Genomic DNA, 21,905 nt, shown 5'->3' with positions numbered 1-21,905 from the left:
TATAGAATAACCAACCTTCACTTTTTTAACACCTAGTACATACATTCTGCAGGTGGAAGCTTTATAGACCTATCTTCCATTTTGTAGGGAATAATAGTAGAATAATGCATTTGCTATATAACCAGGAATACTTTAAAAGCTGAAGTTCTTAATCTGCAGAAACAAATAGATCTTAGATTTAACCTTATTTGCATAATATTTACTCTATAAAAAACATTAAATTACCTGTCAAAAGTGAATCAGTCCCAATCATACATTTTCTTTTTTTCTTCTCCAAACAATAGCCTGACCAGCCAAGGATTTAACTGATCATGTTCATTTTGCACAGGATTCTATATATCATCACCTTTTAATTAGCAACTCGTCATGACTGCCACCATACTTCAATATGGAAACTGCCTATATAGGTAAGAATTATCTACAATATGCAGATATTTATACAGCGTGCCATCTGAATGCCAAATGGTTCCAGTATGTTTCCCATATTCCCTCAGGACATATAAGTGCATAAAAATAACTAAAATTAAAAGAAGATGTCCAAGTACACCAAAACCTCTATTTAAATAATGTTTTCTAAGCTACCTCTGTAGAAAAACAGCCATCCAAAACTATGCCTACTTGAGATGATATCAATTTATATAAAAAACCTTTTCCCATTTTCCTAATCAGTTGTCTCCTTGTAAAACGTGACATTAAAAAAACCCTTTTTACAGACACTTTAAAAAGCTGCTAGGGCAAGCGTGGACCATGATGCCATTTAATAAACAAAAAATAGCAGATAGCCAGCTCTATACAATTAGTGCATAAAATAGTCTGCAAATAAGTATCCAACTTTAAAAAAAATTAGTTTCATATGTTGCTAATCCATTCCAATTCCACTAGCCTTATCTATGCTGCACTTTGAGCATTCTTTTGGTTAGCTGAATAACAGAGTGTCAATGTTTCTGGTCAGGATAATTTGCCTACAACTTAAACATGACCAATTCTGATTTATTTGAATATGTTTTATATCTTCTGTAATTAAAAATAAATAGAAATGCATTACTACTTTTTAGAATTGTTTCCATTTTTCAGTGGAAAATGAATTATTCAAACCAAGACAGAAGCAAATGACTGATACCCAGCTTCCTTTAAGTGCTCATCTTTCCTCTTTCTATCCCACTGTACTGATCTCTTAATTCTACACTGCTGATTCTCATTGCCAAATTATTAATTTAAAAATTGTACTGACAGCTTAACTCAGTTTTCTCCACTAATTAGATGAGCTATGGGTGAAATAACTGCTTTAGCATTATAACATTTTAATGGTCAATTACTTCTATGTTATGTAACCATAGTGGAGACGGGTGAATGTCAAAACCTTAAACAGGGGAAAGCAGTAAACATACTTGTTCCTTGTTTATCAACAGCCTTAGGCTATGTTCATTACAAAACAAAGTAATAGTGCATCAGCCAGCCAAAACAAGTGTTCCATGAAGTTAAAGCAGCACCCTGAATCCTAGCACCACTGCCTCACCTGAGATTACTTTTCTGGAAAGAAGCAGAGTGAGAGAAAGCAAGCAGTACAGTCTTGCTCAGCTGCTTTGCTTTCGTAATAAGCTAGTAATAAATTAATTTGGTAATAAATTTGGTAATTTCCACACTGAAAATGACAAGCTGATGAGGCTGAAGAATTGGAGTTTCTCCAGCTTCCATCCATGCTACCTGCTCTTCTGTGTGGGAAAAACTGGCTAGAGCAGGGGGCCAGAGGGGACACAGGAGCTGGTGTGTGAAGGAAGGTGCCAGGAGGGCCATAGGTGAGGAAACAGCACCAGGACGCACTGAGGCCCACAAGGGACCTAGGCCAGCCAGTCTGGGTGTCCTCAGGTCTGCTTATGCCCCAAGATGTTTTGGCAAATTGTTTTCATACAGTCTCTTACTGCCTCATGAAGAGTAGCGCATTTACCTTTGATACTTCTCCATATGTATACTTTCACAGTTACCTCTTTTTTTTTTTTTAATTTCAGTTCAAGTAGAAGCAGCCTACTAACTGTAGAGCAGGCCTCCTAACTTCCAAGGGCCAAGGTGCCTGCCTGGATGATAATCACCGAGAACAGCAAGTATACACACAGGCTCATTCTTTTAACTTCAAACAAGGCTGGAGTTATAAGGATAAACTGCTAACTGAATTTAGCATCATGCTAAGTTGGATACTTACTTGCAGACATGCTACATATTAAGCTGTCACACAAGAAATTTTGTATGAGAAATGTAATTGTGGAAATTCTAAGAACTCTTAACGTGCAACGCAAGGTCCAAGTGAGCCCCAGGCAGCTATTACTTTGCACTAGAGACCACATCCTCTGCATTAAATTAGTATTTTCAAACTAACCAAGAGGCTAACCACTTACTGAGATAATAGCTTTCACTAAACTGAAGGCAAAAAAGACACCGCTTCTTAATTCACTGTATGGTATAGACACTAACTTAAAATAAAAACCGGAAATTAAGGGGTAAATCTGTTTAGATGAAAGCAAAATGCAGAGTGACAAAATGGGATTATGTAAGACCAGAAGGTTGTACTTTCAGTCTTTATATATGGCACATAAATTCCAACTTAGTTAAAAGGAAAATAATGTGCAGAATATGTACTAAATCAACGGAACCATTTTGATGCAGAAGTAGTTCATTAGGCAATTCTTACTCAAGGAGAATCTACATTGTTAAAAGCACTGATGCAAAGAACACACCTTTGCAATGTGGTCATTTTGCAGCTGTTAAGTACATATCCAGCCAGATGGTAGGAATTATTGCCGCAACACTAACTGAAGTGAGAGATGGGAAAGCTGGAGGTCTGACTGATATCAGATTCACTCCCTCTATTCCTCACTCCCAAGTCCCAAACTGGAGAGGAATTTAAACCAGCAAAGTAGTTTACTTTAGACAGCAGAGGCAACAATTGACAAGATACAGATGCTGCTCTCAAACATGCTGACAAAACCACAGTAATACACAGAAAAGCATAAGGATCATACAGCTAGGAGACTACATGTGCACAGCTGTTCCACGACGTTAGTAACCCCAGGCCATTTTGGATGAGAAGGCACTGCAAAACATAATTAGAATGCCTTAATGAACTTAAATCTTACTGAAATCTTAGTGCCTTACTCTAAGTTCCTTCCCATCAGTGAAGCCGGTACTGGGCATCTGCCTGGTCCTGCAGGTGTTGACAGTGACAGATCTAAGTACCTATTGTTGTCTGTCTTCTACTGTTACTTCCAGTCTACTGTAGATTTGGCAGCAGCCTATATACGAGTAAGAAAACAGGATCTTGACCTCAACACGGGCTCATAATTCAGAGCGGGGGGAGGGAAGTCACACAAGACAGTCATTTCTTTTCCTTGGGCACTGGCATTTTATGAATTAGAATCTTAGAATCTTTCTATGCATTTCTACAGTTTACACAGACTGATGAATTTGAAAGAACCTGAAAAATAGAATAAAGGAACTGTACTGCCAGTCACAGCTCTTAAAGGAACAGACAGGAGAATAATTTGTAGCCAAAACAGAGCGAGGAATGAAGGTCTTGACCTTCCCCACTTATTTCATGGAGAAGTGATTTATCGTACACAAGGATATCAACCTAATTATGAAAGGGACACTGATTTCAAAAGGGAAAAAACTAAGATTACATAAAGTTGATTCAACTAAATATTTATAAGAGATGTTAACACAACTCATGGGGCTAAAAATCACCTTTTGGGTATGCAAGAGATATCCATGAAAAAAGAAAATTTTACAGAAAAGCAAAGGCAAGGTCCATCGGGAAGCAATTAGTATGTAAAAACAAATATAGCTTATTTATACCACATAGGACATGACAGTGTTATGATTAGATCAACTTGGCTAGGTAAGTGTACATCATACTAGCCCAGTTGTATCTGAAGAGAACATTATCCAGTTTAGGAATACAAATTTAGAAGGAAACCATCCTTAATAAAAAGGAATTAATAGCAGCTTAAACGAAATAAAAACAATTCCTAGATCAGCAAGACTAACAGAATTTACTAAATATTGATCATAGATAATTTTTTGCCAGCCTTCTTTAAATGTATAAGTAAATTCTATCAGTGCAGGAAGCCATCAATATGCTGGAAGTTCACAGGAGCGGTTCTCAATGAATACTAAAGAAATACCCCCACAAGATGATCCATGAGAACCCTCTGGGAAGGAGAGCACATCACTCTGTACTGAGAAAATCAATGATGAATGGAGTAAATTCTATCAGTGCAGGAAGCCATCAATATGCTGGAAGTTCACAGGAGCGGTTCTCAATGAATACTGAAGAAATATCCCCACAAGATGATCCATGAGAACCCTCTAGGAAGGAGAGCTGCACATCACCCTGTACTGAGAAAATCAATTATGAATGGAAAGACATGTTACATCTTAACATGATTTGTATGCCACTACCTGCCTTTGCGCAGCTTGCTTTAGCTAATAAGTCTTATTTCTGGAAACGAAGAGAGTCATTTGAGGCCTGGATTCCACTTTCCAGTTTTTTTGGTCAGTGAACCACAGCACAAGATTGTAGTGACTGGTAGGGTAGCAGCTTCCACCTAGCCCAAGTAGGGCGATGACTTCACGCAAGCACACCAAACACACATAGTGAACAGTCCTGTACTTCTACGATATGCAGGTGGGCAAGTGGACCCCTGGTGTAACGGGACAGGAAGACCTACAGACAACCCAGCTCTCTCTCCCTACAGGACAGGCTTCTGCAATAGTTACTTTCCAACACTGTCAACGAAAGGAAAAGTAGATACCTTCCCAGTGAGATTATTGGTTCTGAGAAAACAAAAGTCATCTTGGAATGATGGACGACATATTTCTAATTTAATTGTTTAGAAACCTATTCTTTAAACATGGATTTCAATCCTTACCCCTTAGTGAAACCAGCAACATACCATGAAGTTCACAGCACACTAAATACAATCTGATATAAACACCATTTTTATGGAGTAATCTTTTGCAGGTTATGTATCAAATAAGTAATTTGGAAATAAAAATTTATCCAGGCCTTAAAAAATTACTATAAACAAGCTAATTTAACGGGAAGCATTTAATTCTGTTGTCCTTTACCATTCCTCAGCAGCAACCAGCTGCAAAGCATGTGTGTCTAGCTAGCACAGAAAAGAAAGGGGGAAAACAATCTCATAACTGTGAGGCAGCAGCAGCATTAGCAGACTGCGTATTTCCCAGGTAGGGAGCCATTCCTTACCTGCACTTACTCTGACTTGGCAATTGACCTTTGAACGGCAATCCTATGACACTGAATACTCTTGTTCTCACACTTTCCTAAAGTTTAAATAGCCCCTCATCATGTCAGAGGGAAAAGAAGCTACCACTGGAGCTGGTCTCCCAGACCTTTGGCACTGAAAAAGATTCAAAAGACTAAGTGACCTGAAACTGCAACCCAACAGCTAGGATGCTACTCATTTCCTTTGACTTATTTGGTATCCATAGCACAACTACAGCTAAAATGGTGAGAGAAGATGAAATCTATGCAAGATCAAATCTTAGAAGAGATGCCTATCCATTGCAGCTCTTCCTCATGGAATATTGGAAAAGATACGGCTTTTTTTTTTTTTTTTTTACTAAGAAAACTGACAGCCAGATGTTAAAATAGGTTAAGGGTAGAAGGGGATTTAATTTGGGAATAAATCGCGATTAAATTATCTTTATTGGCTTCCATCTTGGTTCTAACAAAACTCTCCAAGCAAATTCAGTATTGCTTGCAGCTGCATGGCCTTTTCAGATTTTTTGCAAAGAAAAAGCAAGTTTTCCTTTCAATTTTAAGGGCAAAGGAGTTATTTCTTGCTTGTTGTGTCCAAAGAAACAGTACATATAACTGCTTGCATTTCTTATTTTATTTCATTGGAAAAAAACCTCCCAGTGCCTAAAGCTAAAAGGCTCCTTTGATCTAGTTAAAAACCTTATCTGAATTTGCCATGGAAATACTGAGGGTGCAGTTTTAAAGCTAGAGGGCTGGAGTTCTTCCTTCACTGCTCATTCCCAGCTCTATCCATCTTCTGCCTGCTCCTGGCACTAGCACTCATGCAGAGGCAATCCTGAGTTATTTCAGGAAGCTGGTAATGATTAAGATTTACCTCAGGAAAGTGATCTTTTCTGACCAAACCAGCTCTCTGAACTGGCTTGCTGTATGGTCCTATGATTATAAGGTGGCTCAGGGGCAGGAACACAGCAATTGAGACTTCAACTGGCTTACACTGCAGCAGTAACTTGCTCTCAGTCTTGTGGAGGACCACGTACTCCTAACCCCAACAGTTTCAGCACTAGCACGTGTAGTTGTGCAGCAATACACCACCAACATGGCTGAAAGACTCCCTTGCCCCACCAAGGTAGTCTGCAAGCAGCTGTAGAGCTTGTTGCTGGCATAGCCACTAGGATGGATTTAAACAAAAGCATTTTTGTGGCAGAAAGCAGAAATTTCACAGCTCTTCGTGATGTGACTGCAGAAAGGTTCTTACCTTTTAAGATGTTTTGATAAAGAATAAGATGCAGGCAAACACCTTTCTGTGGAAGCTCAACTAGTCAGTGTCACCAGAGTGATCTGAGCACTACCCAGCAATACTCAGCAATCTTACTTTCACTTTATTTGATAGTCTTCCTGACAGCAGAATCTCCTGCGTATGCTCCCCTAAAGTTTGTATTTTATGGACTATGTTACCACACATCCTCCCCGTTTCACAAGGGTACTCCCACACAAGCCCATAAAACCGTGCTTTGTTACTTACATCGCATGTCTTGGACATGAATACATTATCTTTACCAAGGTGATGCTAGCAGTCCCATAGTCAGTCCACTAATTCAGCCTCCCTTGGCTGTCTCTATACTCAGCTCAGAGCAATAAATACCTTATGCAGTAAAGTCTGAAAAACATGGACACTTCCTTTTGGCTCAGTGCACACGCTGCAACAGCAATACATTAATGCTTTCCAAAAGCCATACCATTAGAAAAATGTTAGTACACAGAAACATAAAAACAAAGCACAACCATTTACTTTAAGTACTACTGACACAGAAGGAAGAAACAGATGGATTCAGGGACTGGCATCATGACAAGAAGAAATATTATTTCTTGTGAAAGTCTGAGATCGAATGGGCAAAATACTCTGGAACAAAGAGCAAAGGAAATCAAAATTTGTTTATTTCAAGAGTTACAGGATAAAGTTAAAAGCTTGTATTCACCTGAAATTTAGAGTAGATCATCACAGCAATTGAAAGCTATTGGACCTTTCCCTAGAACACCAGCTCAAAGTTCCTCCATGACCTCTCTAGCCGCAGCCCATCTCAGAATTATGCTGTGCTGTATAGTTGAACTCTTTCTTTCCTTAGTGAAATACCCAGTTTCCTACTCATGCTTTTCTTATACTTTAAGATAACTCTTGAGGCCTGTTATGGCTAGAAACCTTGTGAGAAGCTGCCAGTCCTGTCAGCTCTTGTCCCCACCCCCGTGAATGATCTAAGCCCAAAGACGAATTCAAGCTCCAGGGTCGCTAGGTTTTATAGTACACTCAATAACGTGCAAGTACAATGCAGTAAGCATGTTTCCTCTACCCATGATTTAATATTATTGAGGATGCTGGTTAATTTGAAAAAAGCGCACATAAGGATAAAGAAAAATAAGCAGCTGCTAGAGGCTCACAATTTCAGCTACCGTGGTTTTGTATAAAAAAAGCACAGTTCACTCTTAACAGAAAGCTCCCTTCACCGCAGGACTGTGACAGCTATGATTTAACGACACAGCAATCTCATGGGTATGGGTAATGAAGCCCCATGCTCCACTATCTGATCTCCTCTATGGCCTGTGACTTTCACATCCACAGACCTGTCTTCAACAATCCCACCACTGATTTTGTCCCAATTATTTGAAGATTTACTTCAATAAAGAGAAATGTTTGAAGTGACACCTGGGAAAGCGAAACACACAGCAAATGTGGTAATACATTTCAACACTGCTGTACTCCAACGAAGTTCTATTTTAAATGCCTACTTACACACTCCCATTCCTTAATTAAAGTTCGCTTTGCAGAACATAACTGCATTTTAGACTGAACTGCACTTAGTCTGCTGTGGCTTCCATTAGAAGAACCATAGTGCCATACAAGGTCAGTTCACATACATGCAAAATTTAACAGAAGTTTAACTGTTATACATAAGTAGCAATAACTATGTTAGAAACCTGTAAGAATTAGTTAAGCTCACCTCTTTATCCATACTCTCTAAATCCTCTTTACATAGGGTGTACAGGGGCATCGTCTCGGACATACTTGGCTGGCGTTTCCGCTTCGACGGACCAGGCTGCTCTTCGTTTTCACCTGCTGGTAGGTCATCTTCTTCAAACATCTGCTGCTGATGTGGTTCAACAACTCTGAAAAGTTTCAGGGGTTCCACATAAGAAAGATGTACTTGATTCACTGCTTGTCTAGAAATAAAATCCTATAAACAAATTATGACTGCTGATTATCAACTACTTTGCTTAATAGGGTTCTGTGTTCATCACAGAAGAAAGATCAAGTCTCCCAATGATTGCTTCTATTTTCAGTCTGATGCCTTAAGTTCTGACTCTACCTTTGTCAAGGTACTCACTCTCCTCTCTTCCCACTGTTCTTGTCAGTAACCACCAAACCTCTCCTGAAGCCAAGAGCTTCAGCAGCTGCAGACGCACCGCCCTTAAAATACTTTCCAGTTTGTGCTCAGGTGGAGTTTGTCTATCACTTCACACATTCACCATTCAGGAGACAATTCTTACATCCTAATACATTTTTCCTGATCTATGTTATGCTTGTATTCTTCAGAGTGGATCTTTCTATTTCTTAACCTTACAGACCAAAAGTCTGCAAGGAGAAAGCTCATTTCCGCAGCCTCAAATCTCCAGATGTTCTCCAGATGCTACGCTTGGATGAGATGCATAACAGACCATATTGCTTTTTGGCTAGTGTAGTCACATACAGTAGCATTTTTTCCTAGTTTGTATTTTATTACCTCTACGTACTGTATTTAACCAGAACACAGTGATACAAAAAGGAATCACAAAGTGTTCTGAAAAATGGATAAAATAATGATAACATCATGTGTAATAAAAGTAGTAATAGTAATAAAAAGATAGACTACCTCTAGAACAGCAGCATACTTCTACCTTTCCCGAGTAACTTTTTCTGTGCACAGTACTTAACTACTCAAGACTTGTAGAGGTTAAACCTGCTACACACCACAGTTTAACGATGAATGTTGGGCTGTCACACTAACCTCCTGGAACACATTACCGCAGCTCAGCACCACTCAGAATCCTATTCAAAGATCTCGGGTCATAAAGGTCATAGGTCACAAATTATTTATGTTAGCCATAAGACTGTGTGTGGGGAATGATTACCACAAGGACATATAGAAGTGACTTTAAAAAGATCTAAACACCAAGGTTTTTTTTTTTCCTTAGATCAGTATTTCAATCCCAGAACGTATGAAAACTGAAAGCCACATGAAGCTGTCAGTGGAGCTCATTCTGAGGGCTCATCTTTCCTAAATACACAACTCTCTCCCCTCAGATCTTATAGATAGGTGCAGGAGATGTGAATTCAGTTTTTTGATTTGGGGTGAACAGGAAAGAGTCGAGCCATTACTGTGCTCCCCAGAACTGCGCTACCTGCTGCAGAAGCCCCCCATCAGCCCAGCACTATTGAGCAATGCAGCAGAAATGTGCCCTTTTGCACTCTGTCATTTCTGTACAGTAGAACTGACTATGAAGCCAAAACACAGATTGGGATGTTGTGGAAATTAACAAACCAAACTGTTTCTCTCTGAGTTTTTCCTCACAGTGTAACAGTTTTGGGATTTTTCTTCCCCTCTACTAAATGTTCTCTGTTTTACAAGACCACACAGTTTTCTTCTACTATTTAACTGTTCTTAGACAATAATTTTTATAGGTAAGTGTGGAAAAAAAACCCAAACGCATTCCACAATCTTTTCCAAAGGATCTTTTAAAATAAGGATTTCCACACCTTTTTAATAGGTACTCTAGCCAAGAGAAACATGATGATGCTATTTACATTCTTAGGAAAACAGTCAAAAAAAAGGGATAAACACCTTCCACAACTGTATCAAAAACATGACAAGCTTGACCATGCCAAGAATTATACACAAGTTGTGTAGCAGACAGCCAAGCCAATTTTCTTAGACCAGAAACAAATGTAGTATTTTTAAGAAAACATTATTATATTGATGACAGCAAGAACTCCTCCTTTTGCAGAATAAAATGCAAGATCATCCTTGATCATATTATTATGAACAAATATTAGCTGTAAAATATCTGTATTAGTAGCTTCTAAAGCCTTCTGCCAGATTTCCCCCCCCCGCTCCGTATTTCCAACTGCTACTAGATTAGCAACACTAGGACTTCTCAAAACATTCCAAAAAACAATATAAAACAAAGACTTTAAGGTTTGTAAGAAACATTTTTATTTTATCAAAGACATTTTTCAAGCTTGACATTTTCAGCTGCTTCTTGCCTTGTTTAAAATTTAGACATACAAATTTGCGATTTCACATTTATTTCCAACCAGATGAGATTCATGAGTACTTTTTCAAAAATAACACCACATTCAACCCTGCCCAGGTTGGTTTGAACTTGCCAGTCTTACATGCACAAGGACGTACACTACAACCCACCGCATGCAGGGTGGGTTCAACGTTTGTGGAAGTAACAAGTGTCTTAATGCTTTAATTAATAACAGAGTCAGGGTAAAAGCTAAAATAGCATTATCAACAAGAAAATGTTAAAATATTGAAATTCCATTAATTATTTCATTGTGGTACTTTTTATTTTTGCTGTCACAACAAGACTGATAACACTGCATAGGAAAAACTGTAACAATGTGTATGTAAATTAAGGCAAAAATTTTCAAAGTGAAATTATATATTATATGAATCTTAAAGAATTGCTTCAGCCAACATCTGGTTGAGACCTTTTCAAACCAAGAATTTGGTGCATCTTAGTATTATTTAAAACTAGATTGTCACTTTTAACTTCTCACATGTGAATTATATCCATGTTTTAAGCCTTGCCTCATCTGTTAATGTATTATTAGCATTCATTAGAGTTTAGCCTGTAATACTATTTGTTCTTTATTCTAGTCCCAGATGCCATTAGCATTTGCTGGTGGTTGTTTTTTTTTTTTTGGACAACACTACATTACTGTAATGTGTAGAATACAGTTTCTATATGAATATGCATATTGTGGAGATACATACGGAGTGTCAAAGCTCTGACATGCAGGTTATTTTTAAAGCAGAATCCTTCCTGTTCTCAGAGAAGAGCTCCTGACAACCCCCAGGAGCCAACAAGCAGCACTGCACTCCTTTCCAGTACAGCTACAAACTCTCTGCCACCCCTCCACTCAGTCTCCACCGGCTATGACAATAAGCAGGGGTCCAAGTCTCACGGGCTCAAACACAATGGCAAGATCTGTGCCTGTTGCACTAAGTGTTGACCAAATTCACTGCACCATCTGTAATTGACTGGTGATAGTTTTACTGCAAACTGTGTGTAGATATTTACACTAATCACATCCTATTTTAAATTATGTTTCAAGTTGCATCCCAGGAAGAAGCTAAAAACATTGAACCCAAAATAAAGAGCAAGAACTGAAAGAGTTCACTCTGATAACATGAAACACTTTTCAGCAGCCAGCCTTGCAAGAGTGTTATCTTCTAAGTGCCACACTGTCTATTCTTGCAGTAAGAGATTGAGTCCCACTGCTACGCCACACGTGGCTGCCATCTCCCCAAGCATTTCCTCCCACAGCAGTACAATCTTGCTGCCCACCCAGTGAAATTCAAAAATCAGACAAAAGTTTTAGAAACTATCAGAGAACATTATTGGAGGCTTTGACTACATCCACCTCTAACACGAGTAGTGTGAACAGCTTAAGTTCAATGGGTTAGTTACAAATACTTTAATCTTTCTGCTGCAGGTGAATATACAAGCACATGAAGTCTGTCAGCATACAAAATACATTGTCAACTACCAAGAAATTGCTGCACTACAGTATCTAGTAGAATATCACATCCATTTTTAAATTGGATGTGAAGCTTTATGTTTTTAAAACTATGAATGATGTATACATGAAGACAAAGGAAGGTGACGATACAGTACTTTGGCCTCAACTCTTGCCCAGTCAAAACAGAGCAAAGCTGTTCCTATTCAGCTTTTTGTTACTTCTTTAGATCCTTCATGCTCTGCCCACACCGTACTGCCTATCCATTCAAAGTACTTTAAGCAGTATTTGATCACTGCTTTCCTCCTAGACTTCACCAAGACACTCCTCACCATCTTAACTGAAGATAGCAGAACTGCTCTGAGGAATATAAACGTGCCCCAGTTAAGAGAACAGTTTACATGTCACTAATTTTACCACCAGAAAAAAATCAACAGGAAATGACGATGAAAATACTACTTACCAGCACATATCTTATGCTAATCTCTTTTTTTTACAGCTGCATAGTTATGGAGTGAAGATACAGCACTGAGTAATTGGATTCACTTAGATTAAAGCATCTAAACTCTGAGTGTTGACAGTCAAAAAAAAAATGCTTAAGTGAAATAAAATAAGGGAGTAGAAAGAAGACAGTCTCCCTCCACCCCCAAAACCTGTCTGGGGCTCTTAGAAACTCAACTAAGAGGACAGCTGAAGTGTATTTCTCTCATTTTCCATAAGATGTTCAAGTGAAGAAGCACCTCTGCATTAAAGAAAGACAGGCTTAGGTGTGGACGTAACTTCATCAAGTTGTTGACAAAAGGTAGAACAAACATCAAAATTTACTCCTTTTAAGGCACTGAACGATGCATTAATATGGACACAAACCACCTTCCTGAAGCATCTTAGAAGTGTCATGACAATTATATACATGCACAACCTTCCCAGCTCTATTTCTAGAAAAAATCTTTTCCACAATAAATGACAAACAAAACCAAAAGCTTTTCTGCTCCTCTCTGGATACATGCTGTGTCTTAGTTACTTTAAGTTTTTCCTGTTCATTTAACATGTCACAGTGAAGTAAAATACAGACTTTAAAAATAGGGTTAAAAAGGAACTGAAAACAAGATGTCTTCACAAACAAGAGACTCAAAAAACCCTGTGTTGACAGAAAGAAGGAAGCTGAAATAAAAAAAAAGCCTATAAAAAGATGATAACTGAAAAAAACCATAGGTTGAAATAATTTAGCAACAAGAAGATAGAGTGGAAACATAACAAGACACACTAATATACAAAACCTTTACAAGTGATACACTGCAAAAGTGGCAGGGGAGGGAGAAGAAAGGCAGAAAGCTGTGTGCATTTATCATTGTGCCTTGTAGTTTTTTAACCGTTTGGAAAATTGAACTGTTTTATAAACAACTGCTGTAGTCTGACCACATTGTACAAAGGAATTTTGATCACATTTGATCACAAAGAAAAGGTTCACCTTCAACTGGATATTTCTTTACCACTAGAGTCAACAAGTCTTGCTAAGCTTGTTATTATTCCAGGAAGTTTTATCTTTTACGTAGATATTTACAGACGAATTTTAGATATTTTGTGCATCCTTAAGAGAAGTGTTGTCACTGTAGCTCAACCAAATCCACAAATTGACAAGAGTCCAGATGCTAGCATTTGCACTTCAAAAAGCAGGCCAACTTCTCCTGCTAGTTTAGTGTCTTGATTTACTGATCTAAGGATTATGACCTAGCACTCACTCATAAGGCCTTATTTAGTCATAAGGCATTCAGTCAGTGACTTGCAGCCCTCTTCCACCACTTCTGATATACCTCCAAACCAAACAAAAAAGCTAATGTCCCATCTGAAGGAATTTAGTGAAGAGGAAAATTTCATAAAACAGAAGCCAAATTGTTTCAGTTCTGTTTTATAGACAAAAACCAATCCAGTATTCTAAGACTCGTTAAAAAACATCAGGCTGCCTTGCTTCAGAGATGAGTTATTCTAACATTCTTTAGAGAGCACGAACTACATGCTGTATTTATCTGTCTTGAGGTTTCTAGTCACACTTAGGCAAGGCACAAAAAGCATGTGGAATTCTAGCATCCTGATTTCCCTTCAGCTGACTATTCACTTTCACTCATTCTCCTGGCATTTTAGAAAGCAAACCAAGTAGCTAAAGCAAAGATGACAACTGGATCAATGTAAAGATAGTAAGAGTTAAATTTACCGCAACATCTGAAAATACGGTCAAAGTTACTCTTAATTATGCTTCAGGTACCTGAAGGATGAGTGTTCACCGTGAACTGGTAAGGCAACGGGAGGAGCTGGAGACTGGATGTACATCGACTGGCAGGAGGTCTGAGCGCCTTTCCTGATTAGTTTCCCAGTGTTAGGGTCATAAAGTCGAACTTCAGGACCAGGCTGAGACTTTGGATGGATGGGTGTTGGGTGAAACAGAGCTGTTTGAAACGCGGTGTGCGTATCAGGAAACGTGGCGGGGCTATTCTCCCTGTTGAATGAAGTTCAGAAAAAAATTTGCTTCAGCAATTTAAACGAGGTATCTAACCAGAATGTTAAAAAAAAAAAAGCATTTGATTTTTCTAAAGGAGAAAGTGTGTGTGTGTGTGAAATGGTTTGGAAGATTTCTGAAGACACACTGCTTTTCTCCCACTCCCATTAATTGTCTTGACATTTAAAGCTACTGAAATTGTGCTTCCAGGTAGTGACAACTGTGTACCTTGAGTAGCATGATAACCTGCATATATGCAGCAAAGAGAAAAGCATGCTATTGTATTAGATTTTTGCTCTCCAAATTGGCTCCGAGAGAAAAATAATCACACAGTATTAATTTGCAAGTCATCCAAACTCATTTATCAAAATACTAAGCTGCCTATGATCACCCTGCTGCATTTTAAAACATATTTTTAGAAGAGTCAGCAGAAACATTCAGAGATCAGTCTGCAGGAACCACCATTATGGCATACTACCCAACTATGATGAAGTGCCATCAAGACAAATAAAAGGAAGCAAATAGAATAATTTAAGGAAAAAACCCCAAGTAAAATGACATGTTATGCACCGTGAAAGCAGTGCTGTAAATAACCCAAACCCACCAATTAAACTGTATTGTAACAAATACCAAAAGTGTCACAAAACTGTAGTTTTTACCAATGCTTTCATGAATGTCTCTGAAGTAGTCTTGTAGCATCAGTACCCAAGGTCAACCAATTCTAAGTTTACTTTTTTTTTTTTGCTGTTCTTAAGCTCATTACATGCAAATATTTTCTCAGAGTTCATCCCTCACCTAGTTCATAAGTGCTCTGGACCAATAATTGCTGTATGAAGCAGCTTCATCAAGGTGAAAAATCAAAAAATTATGCTTACAAGTCACTGTCCAGATTTCTGCTGAGAACCTGGCAGTGTCAGGCCTCTGAGACAAGTTAAACATCCCATACAAATATTCCAGTTTGATTAAAAAAAAAATATGATAGCACTTCTAAAGTATTCTAGTCAAGCCGTAAGTAGGCTACATCTTTCTGAAGTTTTAGAAATCCTAGGTCTCTACCGAGTCTCCCATTTGGTAAGTGACCCCACCTCCAGACATTCCTACACTTGGTCTCTTCAGAATGTATGAGGACTTCCACATGCACATTCTGCCTTCAAAGGGCCGGTGTCTCCTAAGCAGGAAGGGAGCCTCTAGCCTACGCAATCACACCAGTATCACTTTAATACTGAAAACCCAATATGCTATGCCCCTTCCTGTCGAAACACAGGAGGGAAGGTCTTCCCTCAGTCTTGCAAGACGCTGTTGATCTGAGTCTAAACAGACAGATAAGAAGCAGAAGCTGGCTCTACATTATCTTCTCACGGCTTATTTTAGCCATGGAACTTTCCTAAAGCGGACTGTCCTTTAACAGCCCTCTGAATTCCTTTGTGTTAATGAAGTTTTTGGCTGTCCCTTCTATTTGCTGTCATCCTTGTGCACTAATTAGTTTTAACCCTTTCTCCTTCAACACTTTTTCTTATCATCCCAAAACCTTCTGTTCTTTCACTACTTCTTTTCTTCCACTTTTTGCCTCTACCTTCATGCCTTTCAACCCTTAGATGTTTCTGCTATAGTTTTCTTGTTTGTCTCATCCTCCTCACTACCAAGACTAGGAAACCAACGCCACATTTTACTAATTTGGCATGTTAAGGGAGTGTGTACTTTTTTTTTCCCCTTCCTTTGGCAGGATGAACGATCCTGTGTCTTCAGGAAATCCTGTGGCATTCCCTGTGTTAGTCTGTGGATGAAGTGACAAGGACAACTGCTCCACCAGAAGACAGCATGAACAACGACAAACTATTGGTACCACAGGTTTCTCCTGATACTGCTAGATGCTGACCTGTCTCCTGACCCTTTAATAGTCCTCAGTTTAAGCAGCATAGGAAGGGACAAAAAAGGAGGGCATCTCCATGCAATCTGTAAGCATTGCACACCATTCTGAATTTGTCAGAAACTGATTTTACAGCTGCATCAACAAGTTCGTATCTCTGTAGGAATAACCTATTTTCATGGTCCCTACTCCCCAGAGTTCCCACTTACCTGTGTGTTTTGATGTAGTCATCCTTCAAGGGGAAGAGCTGTTCCTCAACCTTGTCCCAGCGCTCCAGACAGCTCCACAGCCAATCAGGGTTTACAACATGGAGGTCCTTGCAGTCCTGAGCTTGACGTACTTTTTCTGTGCCTATTACAGGGTTAAATGTGACATTACAGTGTTCCCAGAAACACAAAAGACAGTTTTAAGCACGCAGTAGTTTAAGAAGAACGTTTTGTGATCTATCTCAATGGAAAAAAAGAAACACCTCTCCACAACCCAAGAAAACAATCACAGCTGATAAAAGTGAGGCTAAATAAAACATGATTGCTTCAGTCTCAAGCTGGATGAAAGTATTTGTAACTTCCTGAAGCACTGCCACTGTGAAAGTAGTCTGCTGAAATTAATCCCCATGGAAAGATCTCTACATTTCCGTGTTAACTAACCAAACAATACAAACACACTTTGGCATTTTCTCTCCTCTATTTCTGTTTCTCAGAGTCAAAGCAGCAGCAACTCTTCCATGCCATTCAAGCCTGACATCAACTTGTCATACTAGCTTTTTTATGCCGTCCCCTGTACACACAGTATGCTACCTTTTCACAGCCAGCCACCCACTCAACCTCCATTTGCCACAAGTAGGGGCAAAGCAAACAAATGGATTATTTTGTGCCGAAAGGGAACAACGAATATGAAGTTAGATGTGGCAGGCTGGCACAAAGTCCACAGGAAACCATCAACAATGAGGCACGATCTCAAATTTCACCCCCTGGAGAACACCGAACAAGAGAGAAACTCAGTAGAGCTGCTATAAATCTTTACTAAGAAGCATCAAAACCAATAAGCAAAAAGCAGCAAATAAAATAAAGGTTGAAATTAACCTTCAAGTGCAGTCTGTTCCCAGAAACAGGTGGCTGTCCAAATGTTTCTTCTATTCGACTGGAAAAATTAATTTTACCAATCGTGCTACTTGTTTCAGCATATCTCAAAGATATCTATGGAGGGACTGAACACTTGGCAACAACCAAGTGATATAATCTGCCAGTAAATCATTAAATAATTAAATATGCACTAGAGAAAAAACAAGGATTGTGACCTGATGTATCTGTGCTTGACACTTACACGTGGTATGTTTACACTGCACAAATACTGGTGTAGCTGGAATGTGATAAAGAAACTCTTGATCTGACCATCTATCTCTCAGCTGAAATCCATGACTTCCCTTTTTTTAATATCCCTTTAATTTACAGTATTTCATCTTATTTACACATTATTTAAAATGCTTACCAAACCAAATCATTATTTCAAATTCTGTCTTGGTGCAAAGACATTTAAATATACCTAATAATGCACTTCATTTTTTTGTTTAGAAATGCAAAGTAGAAGGAGACTATCCAGAACTAAAGACATAAAGGGTTATAAAATAACTTATAGCCCTCTAGGTTCAAGAGCTGAAGGTGAAGAACACATCACTTCAAACACTACTCACTCCTCCTGTTGAAGCCTGTCAATTCTGCACGAAGACACTGGGGTATCCTCCTGCAGATGCTTATAAAAACACATTACTCCAGTCTAGTTTACCTTCCTTACTTTGAATTTTTTTTTTTTAGTTAAGCTTTTGATTAAAAAAAAAAATTTAAAGCTAGAAATGATGAACCCTTGAGTATTTTCACACATGTGCCTTCAGGAATGAAGGCTCCAGGGGAAAAAAAAAAAGTCTAATTTCAGAACAATTCTGACAAGGAAGCAAGATCAGTAAATTGATTTGATGGTTTCAACATAGTTCCCTCAAGTTTTCTCTGCATAACTGTTATCTAACAATATGACTTTACTTGTTTAAAGTAAGATGATAGCCTTGAAGTACCCATACTTCTCCACACAGTTTGAAGATGAGAGCAAACTGTTAACAGCAAACACCTAAAGACCTGTGTAAAACCTGAACTAGAATCTACTGGGGTAGACAGATCTGCTGAAATGCACTTGAGAATTCACCTAACTAGTTTGACAGTTTAGTTTATCTAGATTTGTGTACATTCAAAAGACTAAAACAGGAAGGGCAGGAGAACACTGCCCTTTACCAAAGTGCTGAAAGCTTCTGTTTCCCTACTTTTGTTCCCAAACCCAGCAGAATACAGGAGTAGGGCTACCTTTTTCTCTATCTTTAGATACAAGTATGTTTTTTCCTTGGATTTAGACTGAGATAAAGACGCTCTATGCAAAAATACATTTCTTCTATTTTCAGCAGCAAATGCAAGCAATTCCATAGTTCAGCATTTAAAAGCTGTACAGCAAATGTAAGGGTTTTCTCCACGCTAGTATCTTTGCAATAAAAAAGTGTTAATTTAAGAATACAAGATAAACAAAGATGAGTACTTAAAGTCCTTTCCAAACCACAAATGATTTAAAATTATTTTACTTTTTGCCATGAAATAAAAATAAAATCACAGTACAACACTGACTGAAAGCAATTTTAGAACTCCAATCATGTTAATCCCAGCACACCTTTGCTGTTTCAGAGGTCTTAACTGGCTAAAAAACAGAACTCTAAGAAGGGAGGTCAGTGCACCCAGATCATTCATCCCCTCATACAAGAAAGCTGTTTTTCAATTAACTGTCATTTACAAAAGTAATCAGTGACCCAGAACATTTTCATGCAACAGTTGCTGGAAAAGAGCCAGTTTAGAGTGCCAGAAGGAACTTCCACAGGAGGAATTATTATTAATATAACCTCAATAGGAATTATAGAAACACCTGCAGTTAGAAAGAGGTAAATATAAAGTTGTATTTAGTTTATACACAGGGTATCTTTCAGAGGTGAGAAAGCAGAACTTCCGAAGGAGAATCAGATTATGAGATCTGGGGGAAAAAGGATTAAAAAGTGAAAGACATGGTTTAGAAAATGCTTTCTTTTGAGAATAAAGGAGAAAAGCAGTGACAACGTAATAGAACAAAGAGGTCATAAGACAGTTGTTATAAAGGGGATGCTGAAATCCAGTTCATAAGCATAGGAGTTTCAGGAAAAAGAGCAACAAGAGCAAGAAGTACAGGGGAATTTTAGGTCCTTGCGTCTGCTATTAGATATTTGATTCAGTACCAAACGTGACTTGCAATACTGCCCACATAACAACTAGGAGCTGATTGAATATTACATACAGTAGCACGTTATTTTCACTAGTAAGCTTACAGAAGAGTTAAGCAGAGTTGCTGGTACTACTGGATAGACAAACTGAGCTTTTAATACCCTGAAGAGCTTATCTCATACTGTAGTAAGCATACTACACAACCATAAAACTGCACCTTCATCTCATTTTAAATCTGTGAAGTTATGCGAGATTGCTTCCTCCAACTATTATTAAAACTGATGTTTCCACATTGATGATTTTTCAGGTGCTTTATCCTTCTGCCTGTTCTATACCCATACACCTTCTGCATTCAAACATATTTGATTATTTCATACCAGATGTATGCTGAGGAGCTAAGTAAATTTTTCTAGTCAACAGAAGCCTTAAACATGAATGCCAAATTGACATTATTTTGTCTGAAACACTTATGGTTCTGAAATACAGCTCCGTAAGGCACAAGTCATTAACATAAAATTAAAGTTGGCAACACGAAGACCAGTGTCTACCCAAACCCACCTCCTGAGGCTCAAAAGCCTTACCTTTCTCACCTCTACAACACCAACACTTTCTGCTTCCTCCCCTTTTCTAAATCTCAGCTGCCTATTGCACACTCCAGCATACTGAAAGTTGCATACAACTGTATCATCTCAGGGGCTGCCTTCTTTTCCAGCTGACATCTTCACAAATCAAGATTTCACATGTGTAATGTTCTTAGAGCAAGATTTGGTAGAACACCAAATTTAACTGGGTAGGAGAAATAGTACTGCAATACTTAATCCTCACCTTCTCCTCTCTCTTTCCCCAGCATAACTTCCCCTTCTGGAAGTATGTGTATTAAGAAGAAACAGCAGAAAGGATTTTAATCTATCCAAACAACAGTTCTTCTGATGCAGTTAGGAACATCTGAATCATCCATCTGGGCTAAAAATCACTTGGAGAAAAATTGTTTTTCTGGACTACCTTTTCTTGCTTTATTCTCCTCTAAATCAAGCTTTCCTTACTTCAAACTCTATTCTAAAACTGTTCCAAAAAGTTAAGGTGGCACACAAGGTTTCCCACATGAAGCAGCTAAGTTTCAAATTCATCATCACATCTACCCTCTGATAGACACAACCTGAAGCACATAACATTGGGAAAAGGTTATTTTCAAGCCGGGGGGACACATCAATTCTACTTTTGAACTGGCAAACAAAGGTCAAAAAGACAAAAAAGACTCCTATTAATCTTGACAACCAAACTCAATAAATAGCAACAGTAAACTCCTACAGCTGTTCTCTAGGACATACGGTTTGGCTACAGCGGGTTTTTTTGTCTCATCCGAAGTATGGAGCACAGTAGGCACTTGAGCAACAGAGATAAATGAGACTTGAGCTGTATGTTTACGAAGATGAAGAAACATCATACTGCCTATTTGGCTACACTCACATTACCAAGCTCAACAGGGAGATCTGCAGGGCAAAAGGGTGCTGGAGATGCAACACCCACCCCATAAGCATTTTGGGAAACTTTGCTTTGCACTGGCTCTGCCGGCTCTGTGGGCTGTGTTGTGTTACGAGTAGTAATTTGGCAGGAGACAAACCCCCTTGCTTTCCAGTTTATCCTCAGGTATTAGAGGGGCTGGGGGGCGGCTAGGTTTAAATCCTGAATAATGCCCAATTTGACCCTACGATTCCAGTCTCTCAGATTCACTCAGCAGTGTGCTGTATTCCCGTCCAGCCATTATCTGTGAGATGACACGGCACCCAGTGAGAAACGGTGTGACTGGATACTTCAAACAGTGCAGTTTATCTAAATCAACAGTACAGGTTCTTTGTGGATTGCCGGTGATGAATACACTGTCTGCAAACTGTGTATACACAAATGTCAAGATTATAAATTACCAAAGCGCTAAGTTGAAAGCAGCTCTATAGAGATTTCTAAGTCCTGAAAGAGCTCTCCAAGAGGTTCAAATCTTCTGCCTATAGGGACACCTTTGGGTAAAGAAAGGCTCAGCTCGTCAACTGATCCCAGATGTCAGAGGTCCACGATGGTGTCTCCCCTGACACCCCCCTCTTTCTTAGGCTACTTTTATATTGCTTTTTTACCTTCAGGATGAAGCTTGACTGGCCGCAGTCATATATACCTTTGTTAGGATTGGTTCGGTTTAAAGGTATAAGTTACCTAAAATT

At 38.7% G+C, this 21,905-nt stretch overlaps 1 protein-coding gene across 1 annotated transcript in view; it reads right to left on the bottom strand.

Moving 5' to 3' along the window:
- CTDP1 (CTD (carboxy-terminal domain, RNA polymerase II, polypeptide A) phosphatase, subunit 1) overlaps positions 1 to 21,905 on the bottom strand; it is a gene marked incomplete at its 3' end in the record, with an annotated part of 57,491 nt that overhangs the window by 14,007 nt on the left and 21,579 nt on the right. Inside the window, exons 8-10 of the mRNA XM_010158267.1 lie at positions 16,624 to 16,765; positions 14,317 to 14,547; positions 8,269 to 8,434 (exon numbers count right to left, since the gene is read on the bottom strand). Coding sequence (XP_010156569.1) covers positions 8,269 to 8,434; positions 14,317 to 14,547; positions 16,624 to 16,765 — 539 coding nt within the window. The remainder of the gene's footprint in view (positions 1 to 8,268; positions 8,435 to 14,316; positions 14,548 to 16,623; positions 16,766 to 21,905) is intronic.

Source organism: Eurypyga helias, unplaced genomic scaffold (assembly GCF_000690775.1).
Source record: "Eurypyga helias isolate BGI_N326 unplaced genomic scaffold, ASM69077v1 scaffold5709, whole genome shotgun sequence".
NCBI classification, from domain to species: domain Eukaryota; kingdom Metazoa; phylum Chordata; class Aves; order Eurypygiformes; family Eurypygidae; genus Eurypyga; species Eurypyga helias.
Note: the sequence above shows the minus strand (reverse complement) of the source record. Positions and strands in the feature narration are given on the sequence as shown.